At 51.7% G+C, this 11,319-nt stretch overlaps 1 protein-coding gene across 2 annotated transcripts; it reads right to left on the bottom strand.

Annotated features, from left to right (window-relative positions):
- Positions 1 to 2,460: 2,460 nt before the first annotated feature.
- On the bottom strand, positions 2,461 to 11,051 carry Dmbx1 (diencephalon/mesencephalon homeobox 1). Of its 2 annotated transcripts, none has more exons than XM_032888989.1 (4): positions 10,889 to 11,051; positions 7,537 to 7,715; positions 6,984 to 7,326; positions 2,461 to 5,845 (listed from the first exon to the last, which is right to left on the bottom strand). In XM_032888989.1, the coding sequence occupies exons 1-4, from the start codon at positions 11,040 to 11,042 to the stop codon at positions 5,391 to 5,393; spliced, it is 1,131 nt and encodes a 376-aa protein (XP_032744880.1). In that variant the 5' UTR covers positions 11,043 to 11,051; the 3' UTR covers positions 2,461 to 5,390. The 2 variants fall into 2 exon arrangements, with proteins under 2 accessions (XP_032744880.1, XP_032744873.1); XM_032888982.1 differs by having other exon boundaries at positions 5,391 to 5,845; positions 7,537 to 7,732; positions 10,891 to 11,042.
- Between the last annotated feature and the right edge of the window lie 268 nt (positions 11,052 to 11,319).

Genomic DNA, 11,319 nt, shown 5'->3' on the forward strand with positions numbered 1-11,319 from the left:
AGGATGCATAGCACAAAGAACATGTTGAATCAAGTCCATACCAACAGCAGAGTCCACGCTACCATAAGTTCCCTAAATATGGGGAAGTCTACACGCCAACGAGACCAAACTTAAGCTCAGGAGCCAACATTCACCCCAGGTTCAACAGAATAGGGCATCCACCTACCCTGTAGCTGAGCCATAGACCTAGGAGCACCTAGGGCCTTCCCCATTCTGCTGTTACCATGGTGATTTTACCTCCCAAATCATTCATTAATCGGCCCTTCTCCTCAGCTCTTGTAGGCCAGATTGATGCTACTGTCTCTCGTCAGGACATAGCAATGGACTCCTCTCTGGTCTCGCTCCATCTAGCTCCTTGTTATGATCCACCATGCACAAACCATGAGGAATATGCAATTATTAAAAATACAAGACAGATCACTTCACTCACCCAATTTCTAAAGTTCCAGGCTCTAGCCCTAGGGCTTGACTCTAAACTCCGTTTCCTTTCGTTGTATGTTTTCTAGACTTTGTTGCTCTTGTTGTTTTGTAGCCGAGGCTGGCCTCCAACTTAAGAACTCTTTGGCCTCCTCCTCCTCCTCCTTCCATGTGCTGAGATCTCGGGAGAGAAGGGGCTGAGGGGGGCAGCATACCTAGCTTTTCAGTTTTCCCTTCTACCCTCACCTGTTGACACTGCCACTCTGTCTTCCAGTCCCACCCTGCCTTTTCCAGTCCTACAACTTGAATGGACTGTGCCTTTCCCAGAATCCTTTGCTCTTGAACTCCTAAGAAGCACCTGACATATGGTGCTCAGGTCATGTCCTTCTCCTAAAGCACCTTTCTGAACCCCCCATGCTGAACTAAGGACGTTCTCTGTTGCCAGTGCCTTCTTTGTCAAACTCTGAGTCATGCCAAGCTGTGATTGCCAGGACGTGTTTTTAATGCCTGCTTCTCCGTACCTGGCATCCAGCACGGGACTAGGTATCCAGCAGGTGCTCAGTCAATGCTGAGAGAATGAGTGAGGGATTTGAACTGCGGTGTCACCAGACAAGCTCATGCCAGGGAAGGTGTGTCCCTCAAAGCTGAGGTATGTAGGAAGTACCAGGTAAGACCTATGGGAGATTTGGGGTGACATTTGATCAGTCAGGGAGGTGACACTCAGCCCCGCTTGGGAGAGGAATGCAGCTCCTGGGGTCACAAAAGACCTGGGAAGTAGGGAGGTCAGGAGCCACCCTGGAAAATCCAGTAGATAACCCATCTGCATACTCTCCAGGCCTGCCTGGGTTCTCCTACCTGGAAGGACTGGCAGAGGGAGGTCCCAACCCTCTAAGCCCCAGCTCCACCCAGCACACCTCCTCCTGGCAATGGGTTTTCTTGGAGACACTCTGGAACTCAGAGAAGGAAGATAGGGCCAGTGTGGTGAGGGCCAAAGAATGGAGATGTTTGGTTCTCTTTTGTTGTTTTACTTGAAACAGGGTCTCTCTGTGGTCCTGGCTGTCCTGGAACTCACTACATAGAGCAGGCTAGCCTCAAACTCACAGAGATCCGGTCTCTGCCTCCAGAGCACTGGGATTAAAAGACATGCGCCTCTAAGCCTGGCTTCCTTTTTTCTTGAAATAGGAGAAACAAAGATTTCACCACACAAACTTCTGAACTGTATGCTGTTCCTGCAGCCACCACCTACATACCCTGTCTCCTGGCTTTCACTCTGTCCTGCTCATCCGGAAGAACACAAATACTGGTAGGCTCTGGAGCTCATGGCACAGGCCCTCACTCCTACACATGGGCTTCCAACAACATGTACACACGTGGCCTTACCACTGCAGCGACCCGCTGTCCACGTCTCGCATGCTTGCCTCTGATGATAAAGAACTCACTCCACTTAAAGGCCCCTGTCCCACCAGAGAGCAACTCTGGAGTTTGTTTAGTAAACTTTATTATTAAAAAGAAGAAAAAGAAGGAGGAGGAGAAGAGGAAAAAAAAAAAACCTCTTGCAAATAAATAAAAGCATCACACACCAAAGTCAACTTTTTGAGACCATCTCAAGTGGCCTGGAGAGCTGGCCTTCAGGATGTTCCTGCTTCCATTCCTCAAGTGCTGGGGTTACAGATGTGTGTCACCATGCCTAGAGATTCAGATGTGCCTTCCTAGTATTCAGCTTTGTTTCTGGCTTGCTTGTTGCTCCACAAATTATCCTTCCCTCTCCACCCTGCAGAACCGTCCTCTGGGCCACCTGCCTGTTTGCCCTGCCACCTTAGCCCCCCAAAAGCTTAGAAAGGTCTGCTCCCAGTGACTTTTCCAGTGCGCCTCACCAGCTACAGGCAAGTAAGAGTCACGGAGTGTTGCAAAACCAGCAGAGAGGCCAGCTGCCACCGGCAGAGCTACCTGCATTGTATCCCATCAGCCACGGCGAGACTCTGAAACACCATCGATTGAGCCCATGGTAGGCATCTCTGAGAATGAATACGGATCAAGGGCTGTGCTGCCAGGTTCTCTTTTATTAGCCAATTAGGACAAAGAACAGGTCACAAAGTCACAGGAAGTGAGGCCAACAGACTGACAGACAGATACACGGGACAGAGCATCATGCTGTGCTATGCAGGGGGCAGGACAAGGGAAAGTGAGAGGTTTGAGTTTTGCTTCTTCAACTAACAGAATAAATAAATACAATACACGGTGGTTTTTTTGTCAAGGGCTGGTACAACCTCTAAGCACAAGTGGTCACAAAACAGCTGGTTTGGAAAGCGGTCTGTACAGCCAATCAGCCTCTGCATAGAGGCGGGGACCCAGGCCCCTGAACCATGCTCTAGGGAAGTGAGGAAGCAGGGCAAAGGAGACCTCAAACGGGAAGGAGCAGAGAAGAGCAGGACTTTTCCTCTAAGGGCTCGTAAGAGTTTAGTCCTTGGGTTCTCTGTCCCAAGTGACCAGCAGGCCTGGGAGAGATTCCATCAGTAATGTCCAGCAAGTGGGTTCACCTGCCACACTCATGCCCTCTAATATCTTCAAAAAAATTATGCCGTCTAATCACCCCCAAGAAGACATGGTTATATCTCTCTTCAAACCCCTTCTCTTTCAGCTGCTTTGAGTACCTGAGTCTGGTACCCTAAATTAACTTGAGATCCCTGAGGATAACACCCACCTGTGTCTTTCCTTCCTTCTCTGGCCTTGTGGGTTTGGGTCAGCAAATGAGAGAACGAATGACAAAGATCTAAGAGCTTTTTGAAAAGCCTAGGGTAGAGCAGGGTTGTGTCATGACAGAACACGACCTCGGGTGGCCTTCCCCCTTAGAGGGTTGGGGAGACTGGAGATGGTTAGATCCCAAGTCCCAGTGACAATCGGTCATTTGCACCCAGAACTAGAAAGACAGTTTCAGCCCTGTGCCCAATTCCAGATGAGACATTTCAGAAACATAATTTCTTGAAGCTAACCATGGGCCACTGAACCCTCCCCAACCCAGAACCCCTCAGATCTGCTAACCTCTCGTCCCCTTGGCCAAGTTTCTCCTCCTCTGATGTTCGAAAGGCTTTGGACTCGCCTTCCAGATTCCAGATCCCAGGAAGATACCCCTTCTTAAGAAACCCTCAACTGCCTTTGGTGCTCCCTGTGTGGAAGTGGGACTACTGGGCTGCACTCTAGGCTTTCTGCCTCACTCTCACGAGGCCAGTCACCTCGTGTTCAAAGGCTCACTCATGCTCGCTTCTCCTGTTTCTGTCATGCTTCTCCTGTCTCAGGTTATTCCCCTCCCCACTTTCTACTGCCCAAAGCCTTCTCCTCCTACCCCAGTCCAGACTGGCCTTACTAAGGTGGGCATTGTTGGCTCTGTAGGCCAGCCATGCCAGGCAACCCACTGTGTGGGTGTGGGGCTTGGGAATCATAACCACAAATCTATCCAAGTCATCTTACCTACCCCTCACCATGGGCATGGAAATGGAGTAGCCCCCAAGGCTCGCACTGGAATCCAAGTAAAATAGGACCAAATCCAGATTGTCTAACCCAGAAAGGAATGCATTTTCTGAGAAACTGAGGCGGTACCCACAGAGAGCTTCAGGTATGCAGGACTCACTGTTCCTCAGCAAAACAACAGTAATGTTCTAACTTACACATCGGGCTTCTCTGAGTGTTTGTACTGCAGGTCATGGTTAGACCTAACTAAAGCCTCTGCCATACAAGGTTAGAGGCTATGGGTGGTTGGAAATGAACAGAATCTTCTTAGTCATCTTATCCAGACAAGACAGTCCCAGAAAGTACGGGGCTTGCCCAATGCCACACCACCCTGAAAGGGAGTCCGCAGAGCAGGGTAGCCTGTAAGAGCACACCTTGCCGTGCTAGTGACTAATAGACAGAAGCTCCTACTCCCACTGGCCTCTGGGACAGGAAGTCAACAAATCCTGAGACCGTGTGTGGCCATAGGCTTCACTCGCTGATAAGGGAGGCTAGAACCCTGCAAAGAGATTGCTGTCCCAGTGCCACCACATGCCCCTCTGCAATCTGAGGAGCTGGTACTCCAAGCAAGGAAAGAGAAGGAAAGGTGACTGTGAGCCCCTCCTAATATCTGGGAGATGCTGTGAGGCTAGGGGCTACCTCCTGCCTGTCGCTCCGGGGTCTTCAAGTAGGGCTTTGTTGACTCTTGGGGTATGGGATGGAAGAGTTGCCTAGAGAGGGTTCAGGCTGAGGGAGGAGATAGGCAAGCAGAGCAGAAGAGAAACAGGAAGAAACAAAGTGACTAAAACCGAACACCACAAGCCCAAAGGAAACACTGAGAATATAGGACAACAATACAGCCAGCACCAAAGGCCAAGGGACGGCACAGCAGTTAGGGATAGACAGGTGGGGTAGGGGGGTGGGGGACAGGGATGGAGGAAGAAAAATGGGGCTGCAGGGAGAGAGAGAGGAGAGAGATCAAGAGGAGGAGGGAAGAGAAGAGAGAGAGAGAGAGAGAGAGAGAGAGAGAGAGAGAGAGAGAGAGAGAGAGAGAGAGAGAGAGAACAACTGCTGGAGAGAATCTCAGAGGCAAGGGTAGCAGTGAGATGTGAGGAGAACAGGGAAAGGGGCCTGGGGCAGGCAGTGCCTGAAAATATAGTTTTATATATTTATATTTATATCTCACATTCCACACATCAACTTACTAGTGAGGGAGCAGGGGAGGAGGCAATACCGGGGAGGGGAGGCCAGTTGCTCACCTCCTCCCCATTTGACCTCCATGGGGTCCAAGCAGGGCCATGCAGAGGGTGTGTGGGATTCACTTGGGGTTGGGACTCTGAAGAAGGGAGACAAAGTGAAAGGACTCCAGGCCCCAGTATCCCTGGGCTCTCGAAGTTAGTTCTTGGAGAACTCGGAGAGCCTTCTGGGAATAACCATGGGACCGAGATAGGGGAACACCTAAGACCATGGTTGGGTTGGAAGCCAGGCAGTCAATTGGGGAGTGTATCGAGTCCCAGGGAGGCAGCGTGCTGCTTGGCCCGCAAGCGAAGGTTTTCAATGCTCGTGGTTTTACTGTTCAGGGCAGCTGAGGCAGGTGCCAGGCCTGTGGGGGGCGCCGGCAGCAATGGGGTCCCCCACACACCCTGGTGGGCAGCAGCAGCTGCTGACAGGGATTGGTAATAGGACTGACAGTGTAGGGAGCTCAGTGGGGCCATGTTGACCCCTAGGTAGGGCACCGCGGCGGCGGCAGCTGCTGCCGCAGCAGGTGCAGGACCGCCCACTTCAAAAGATGAGTAGTGCACCAGGTTATTGGTGGCCGCCATGTGCTGGCGGAACTGCTCCTGTAGACGGAAGAGGCTGAGTGGGGACGAGGAGTAGGAGTGGGAAGGACCAAGGAGGCTGCCCGCTGGGGCTGCAGGCGTTATGGCCAGGCTGCCTGGGGAATCTGCAAGCAGAGAACACAAAACAAGTACTCAGAATAAGAGGATTGGTCGCGGAAGAGAGACTTCCTCCCAATCCCTTGATCAGGCAATGAACATAGTCTAGCTAGAACATAGTCTGGCTAGAACATAGTCTGGCTAGAAACATCACCATCCCTTGTCAGCCAGGGCATCCTCCGAAGTGACCCTCAGAATTTGGTTGGGAGGGACTTAGAGAAGCTGCAGGGTTCCTCCTACCTGGGCATCCATGCCTGCATTCCCTGGGGAACTCTTTAATCTTTTCAAGGAATATCCAGGGCTCTCATCTTCTCTCTCCAGCCCTCAGCTCAAAGGCCCTACACCCTTCTTGCCTAGTTTAGAGTTTGTATCTGAATATACAACATGCCAGAACTCTGTTTCTCCTAACCGTGCTAGGGGAAGGGGCTCCAGCCCAGAGCAGCTCCGTGGAACAGAGATGGATATACCTAGTCCTAAAAGAGAACCACCCTGGGCCAAGAGTGGTAGCGCACACCTTTAATCCCAGCACTTGGGACACAGAGGCAGAGGCAGGTGAATCTCTGTGAGGTCGAGGCCAGCCTGGTCTACAGAGTGAGTTCCAGGACAGCTCATGTGGGTTACACAGAGAAATCCTCAAAAAAATGAAGGACAAAAAAGAAGACGCATCCTCTAGACCCTGCCAGCAGATCCCCTTTCCATGAGAGTGCTTAATGGGCCAGACCTCTGGGCTGAAAAGGCACGGGCCGAGTCCTTTGAATCAAGGTGAAATCTGCTGCAACGGGAATCTCAGGTACCAGTGTGGAATCCACTCAGCGTATACTGTGCATCTGTCTGCACTGGCTGCTAAATATTGAAAGGGCTATCATAATTCATAAATGGAGAGAGAGGTTTAGCCAGTCCCTCACCTGCTCCCTCCTTAACCTCCCTGCCTCCCAGGCCCTCTCCTGGAACCGTCTCTCTAGACCTTTCTATGACCCAACTACTAAGGGTGGATATGGGTCACAGGTCTGCAATAGCCAGTCATGCCTAACTGGTCACGCTCCTGAAGGCCAGGGGTTGACCATCCTGCTTTGCTCCATACTCAGACCCATCATGCCAGATTGGGCCGTTCCGCTCGGCCTGCAGCACCCCCGAGCTGAGCCTCACCTGCCTTAGGGCTGGCCCTCTTGCAGCCCAGCACCTTGCTCTCAGATCCAGGACTCTTTTCAGCCTTGGGCTCCTCTGCCCGGGAGTCCTCCTCGCGGTCCAGCTGGTCTTCAGGGGCGGATTCACTGGCCGACTGCTCCGACAGGCTCAGCTGAAGCTCAGCAGGGGGCTCACCACTGGGGAGACGGGGAGGCTGCTCTGCTTCCAGCTGTGTGTTTGAGGCTGGGGTCTCCATCTTGCCTTCCCCGTGGGAGCCCTCGGCCTCCTTCTGCTTCTGGAGCTGCTCTTTCTGCAGGCTACGCTGCTTCTTTCGGAACTTGGCCCTGCGGTTCTTGAACCACACCTGGGGGCCACGGAGAGGAGCAGTCAGGGGAGGAACAACTACTCCGGGTGATGTGATAATCAGGCCCTCGCCCAACCCCATCTATTTTTCCAAATAAACACGAGAGAAGTAGGCATGTATCTCGGCACTGCTCAAGCAAACGCTGACTCCTGGACAAGTGCAACTCCTAGCACTCATCTGCAAGGCACAGTTGGGAGGGTCGGACCCTACCTGCACGCGGGCCTCGGGAAGATTGGTGCACATGGCCAGCCTCTCACGCATCACCACGTCTGGGTAATGAGTCTTCTGGAAGGTCTTCTCCAGGGCCTCAAGCTGCTGGGCTGTGAATGCCGTGCGACTACGACGTTGTTTACGGTGCTGGGAGCCATAGCGGGCCTCCAAGATGATGTCTTGAAATGTACAGCCGTTGGAGGGCAAGCAGAGAAGGCCCATTTAATTATGGGAAATAAGTTTTGAATCTGACTCTGCTCTGACCCACTTTGGACACTGAAACAGCCGTCAGAGCTGACCCCCGGCCCCTGGATATCACCGATCCTCTTTCCACTGACCGGGCTTGAAAAACTCTCTAACCTGTCAACAGCCTCCACTCACAGAACTACAGAGGACTAATTCAGCTCCGAGCATGGCTGTCAGGCATGTGAGTGTGGGGACAAGTCCTCCTGATGTGGCTGGCATTAAGGGGTGTGATGATAGGTGATACCCCAAGTTCCCTAAAGTCTCAACATACTAGGGCAGGAATGGAAACACATCCTTGCAGCCTTATCAATCAGGAGACAGAGGCCAAGACTGGACTGAGCTATGTGGTGAAATCCTATCTTAAAAAGGAAAACGTCCCAAGATGCTAAAATGTTCTAAGATGACATGATGCTAATAATCTAAAGGACTCTGGTACCCTGTGGGCCTTAGATTCTGGGCACTAAGACTTCTTAGCACCAGAAGCTGATGCTGGTCTCCAAAATGACTTAGGGGAAGGCTGACTGGGCATACCTAGTCTCTGTCCCTCACATTCAATCCCATCCTTTTCCCTGGTCTATACATCTCTGGTGGAAAGACAGATTTCTGGTCTCGTTTCCTAAGCAGAAAACGTAGCCCTGCCAGGGCCCTCAGCCCATGGGAAAGGCTTATCACACCCAGCCTTGACTCTCCGTCTGCCTCTTCAGGGGAAGGGAACAAATCTCCACCCTGCATGGTTGGATTGGAGTGGCAAAGATGAACCATCCATCGATCCTACAGGCATGCCTTTGTGTTTGGTAACACAGCAACCAGCCAGGATGGTATCTCTCTCAGACTAGTGTGTAGTTTTTTCTATTCTGCCTGACTGGTACTTGGGCCATAAGTTCCCATCACACAAAAATGGACTCGGTCAATGCTGGAAGAAGCTCAAGTGTTTTTGCTTCTGAACAATACCAGGGTCCTCTTGTACTCCAGGGCTGGGAAACTTTCTACATCCTAAATGGGAAAGGTACAGGGAACCCTAGGCTTTGAGATACTTCTCCAGTTAAGAGGGACAGACCCTTTATAACTTATCCTAATCTTAGCCCAGGCAGACCTGAAGTCACAAGTGTTACCCTTGAGCAGGAGAGGGAGCATGGACCACTTAGTCACACCCATTCTAGTGGAGAGACAGCAGCTCCACATCCTACCACTAGCTCCAAGGACTACACGGACTCAAGGGAGACCAGGCTTCCTAATACAGCTCCTGCCATGGAAGGTAAGATTTCCACAAGAATCCCTAGAAGGACTCTTCCTCCTTAAAAGTTGGCTATTTGGAAGTGAGGTAAACACCCCAATCCCTCTGTTCCTATCAGTGTATATGAGCCTCTGTCCTGAATCCTCTCTGTGATATAATCCTTGAGCTAAACGTCACTGTCATATGGTCAAAGGGAATTCATTCCATAAGAGGCAAGTAGACACAGCTGGGGCAGGTCTACACTGACTACCACCACACTGGACACTAAGGTCTACACTGATCTAAGAAAGGTAACCAGGGGCTCAGTCGTTCAGAGGCCTGGCAAGGTCTAACAGAGTAAGGCTGGCTGCTATGTCCTCTCTGCCAGGCTGGTATCCCAAGGTAGGCATGGTCCTCAGACCCTATCCCACTCCTGTGCCTGGTCTCCTGATGATCCTCCCCCCTTGGGGAGCTTTTAAAAGTTGCCTGCCTTCTGCCCACCATGCTGCCCACCACTGACTCAGGTCTTCATGCCCTCTCATGGATCTGTGGATGTTCGGTCTTCCAAGCAGTTCTATGAAGTCCCTTACAACTACCCGGCATGGACATGGCCCATGCAACAGGACAGGCTGGACTGGGGCATCGTAAACTAGGTGGTGACATCTCCCAGGAAGTCTGTAGCTCACCACCTGTCATTAACTCCTGCTCATATGCATTGTTAATTTTGGATATAAAATGGATCGAAGGCTCACATGTTAAACACTTTGTCTCCAGCTGGTGGCACTAGTAAAAGGTGATTTGATCATGAAGCTGCTAACCTTATCAAGGGATTGATCCGTTGACGGATTCAAGGCTGAACGGACTGCTAGGACATAAGGCTAAGGTGGAGGAAGTGAGCCTCTGTGGGTGTGGTCATTGACTGTCTTCTCTCCCCTATGCTTTCTGCCTTCCATGAGGTCAACGGTTTTACTGTGCCATGCGCTCTCTGATGTGACGCCTCAATACAATCTCACGGCAAATAATGCCAGTCAATCACGGCCCAAAACCTGTAAAACTACGATCCAAAATAAACTTCTTCTCTCTTTAAACTGTTTCTCCACATATGTCATTGCAGTCATGGGAAAGCTGGCATTGAAACCACCGAGAGGTGAGAGAACAACCAGAAGTCAACGTCACCCTCAGCGCTCTTAAGTGCCTGGGACTCACTTTGGGCATTGAGTGCTGGTGACCATAAGCATTGCTGTGATTCGCTGACCACTTCCTGCCAGTCACCCTAGAATTGCCACTGCCCTGGAGGAAACTTGGTCCCAAGAAGAGAGGTGGATGCACAGATAGGTAACTCCAAGTCTGGCCTCATACTGTCATGTTCAAATCCCTAGAAAATGAAGTGGTGACCCTCTTCTTGGGGTTTGAATACAGGAAGAGAAAACAGAGGGAAGTAGGAGGAGCATGGAGACCCACACGGTGGGCTGGGACTTAACCGGTATTCAAACCACCGTGAGAGCCATCATTTTTATCTCACTGTGTTCAGTCTTCTCCCAAGGCAGCCCAGCCCTCTTCCAGCTACTTCCCAGTGAAAGGTCCCTGGACCAGCCCTGGACTTGCTACCTTAGGCTATGTATGAGACAGGGCTAGTGAACACCTCCTTTAAAGGCTTATTATAGGACCCGGAAGGCTGAGGTAGCTCGAGGACCCAGCACAGTGCTGACAAGGGAGCAGCATTCTGCAGGCAGTGGCACAGATGTTATATAAATGTGCTGCTGAGTGACCAAGGGCTGTCTGAGTGCCTCAAATAAGCTGTGCACACCCCTCCCCCTTTGCTTTCCGTGACCTCCCCCCCCCAACCCACCCCCCAGCATCTTGTCTCCATGGCCAGGTCCCCAGGGCCCTTACCAGCTAGGCGCTCAGCCAATGTAAGCGCATGCACTGATGGCCGGTAGTCAGGGGCATGCTGGGCCTGCTGGGCCGCCTGCTGATGCAGGTTGTACATGGCACTGAGGGAGTTCATAGCATGCAGGGAGTAGCCATTCACCCCATAGTGCTGCATAGCGGCATCCGCCTGCAGGGGAAAAAGGGAGAAGGATTATGAGGCGTGGCTGTCGAGTTCTATCCTAGGAGAGACATCAGCCCTGTCCAGAACCTCAATGTCCACTTTACCAAGGGGTTCTACGCCAGACCAGCAGGTGGCCTGGTCTTGCCCACAGGGTGGGCACTTATTCTTTCATTCACTCCGTCATCCAGGGCTTCACTCTGCAGAGTCAGATGGCTTGGGCTGGAATCCCAGCTTTGGCCTTCAGAGCTCTCTGACTTTGGACAACTCACCC

Source organism: Rattus rattus, chromosome 1, assembly GCF_011064425.1.
Source record: "Rattus rattus isolate New Zealand chromosome 1, Rrattus_CSIRO_v1, whole genome shotgun sequence".
NCBI lineage: Eukaryota > Metazoa > Chordata > Mammalia > Rodentia > Muridae > Rattus > Rattus rattus.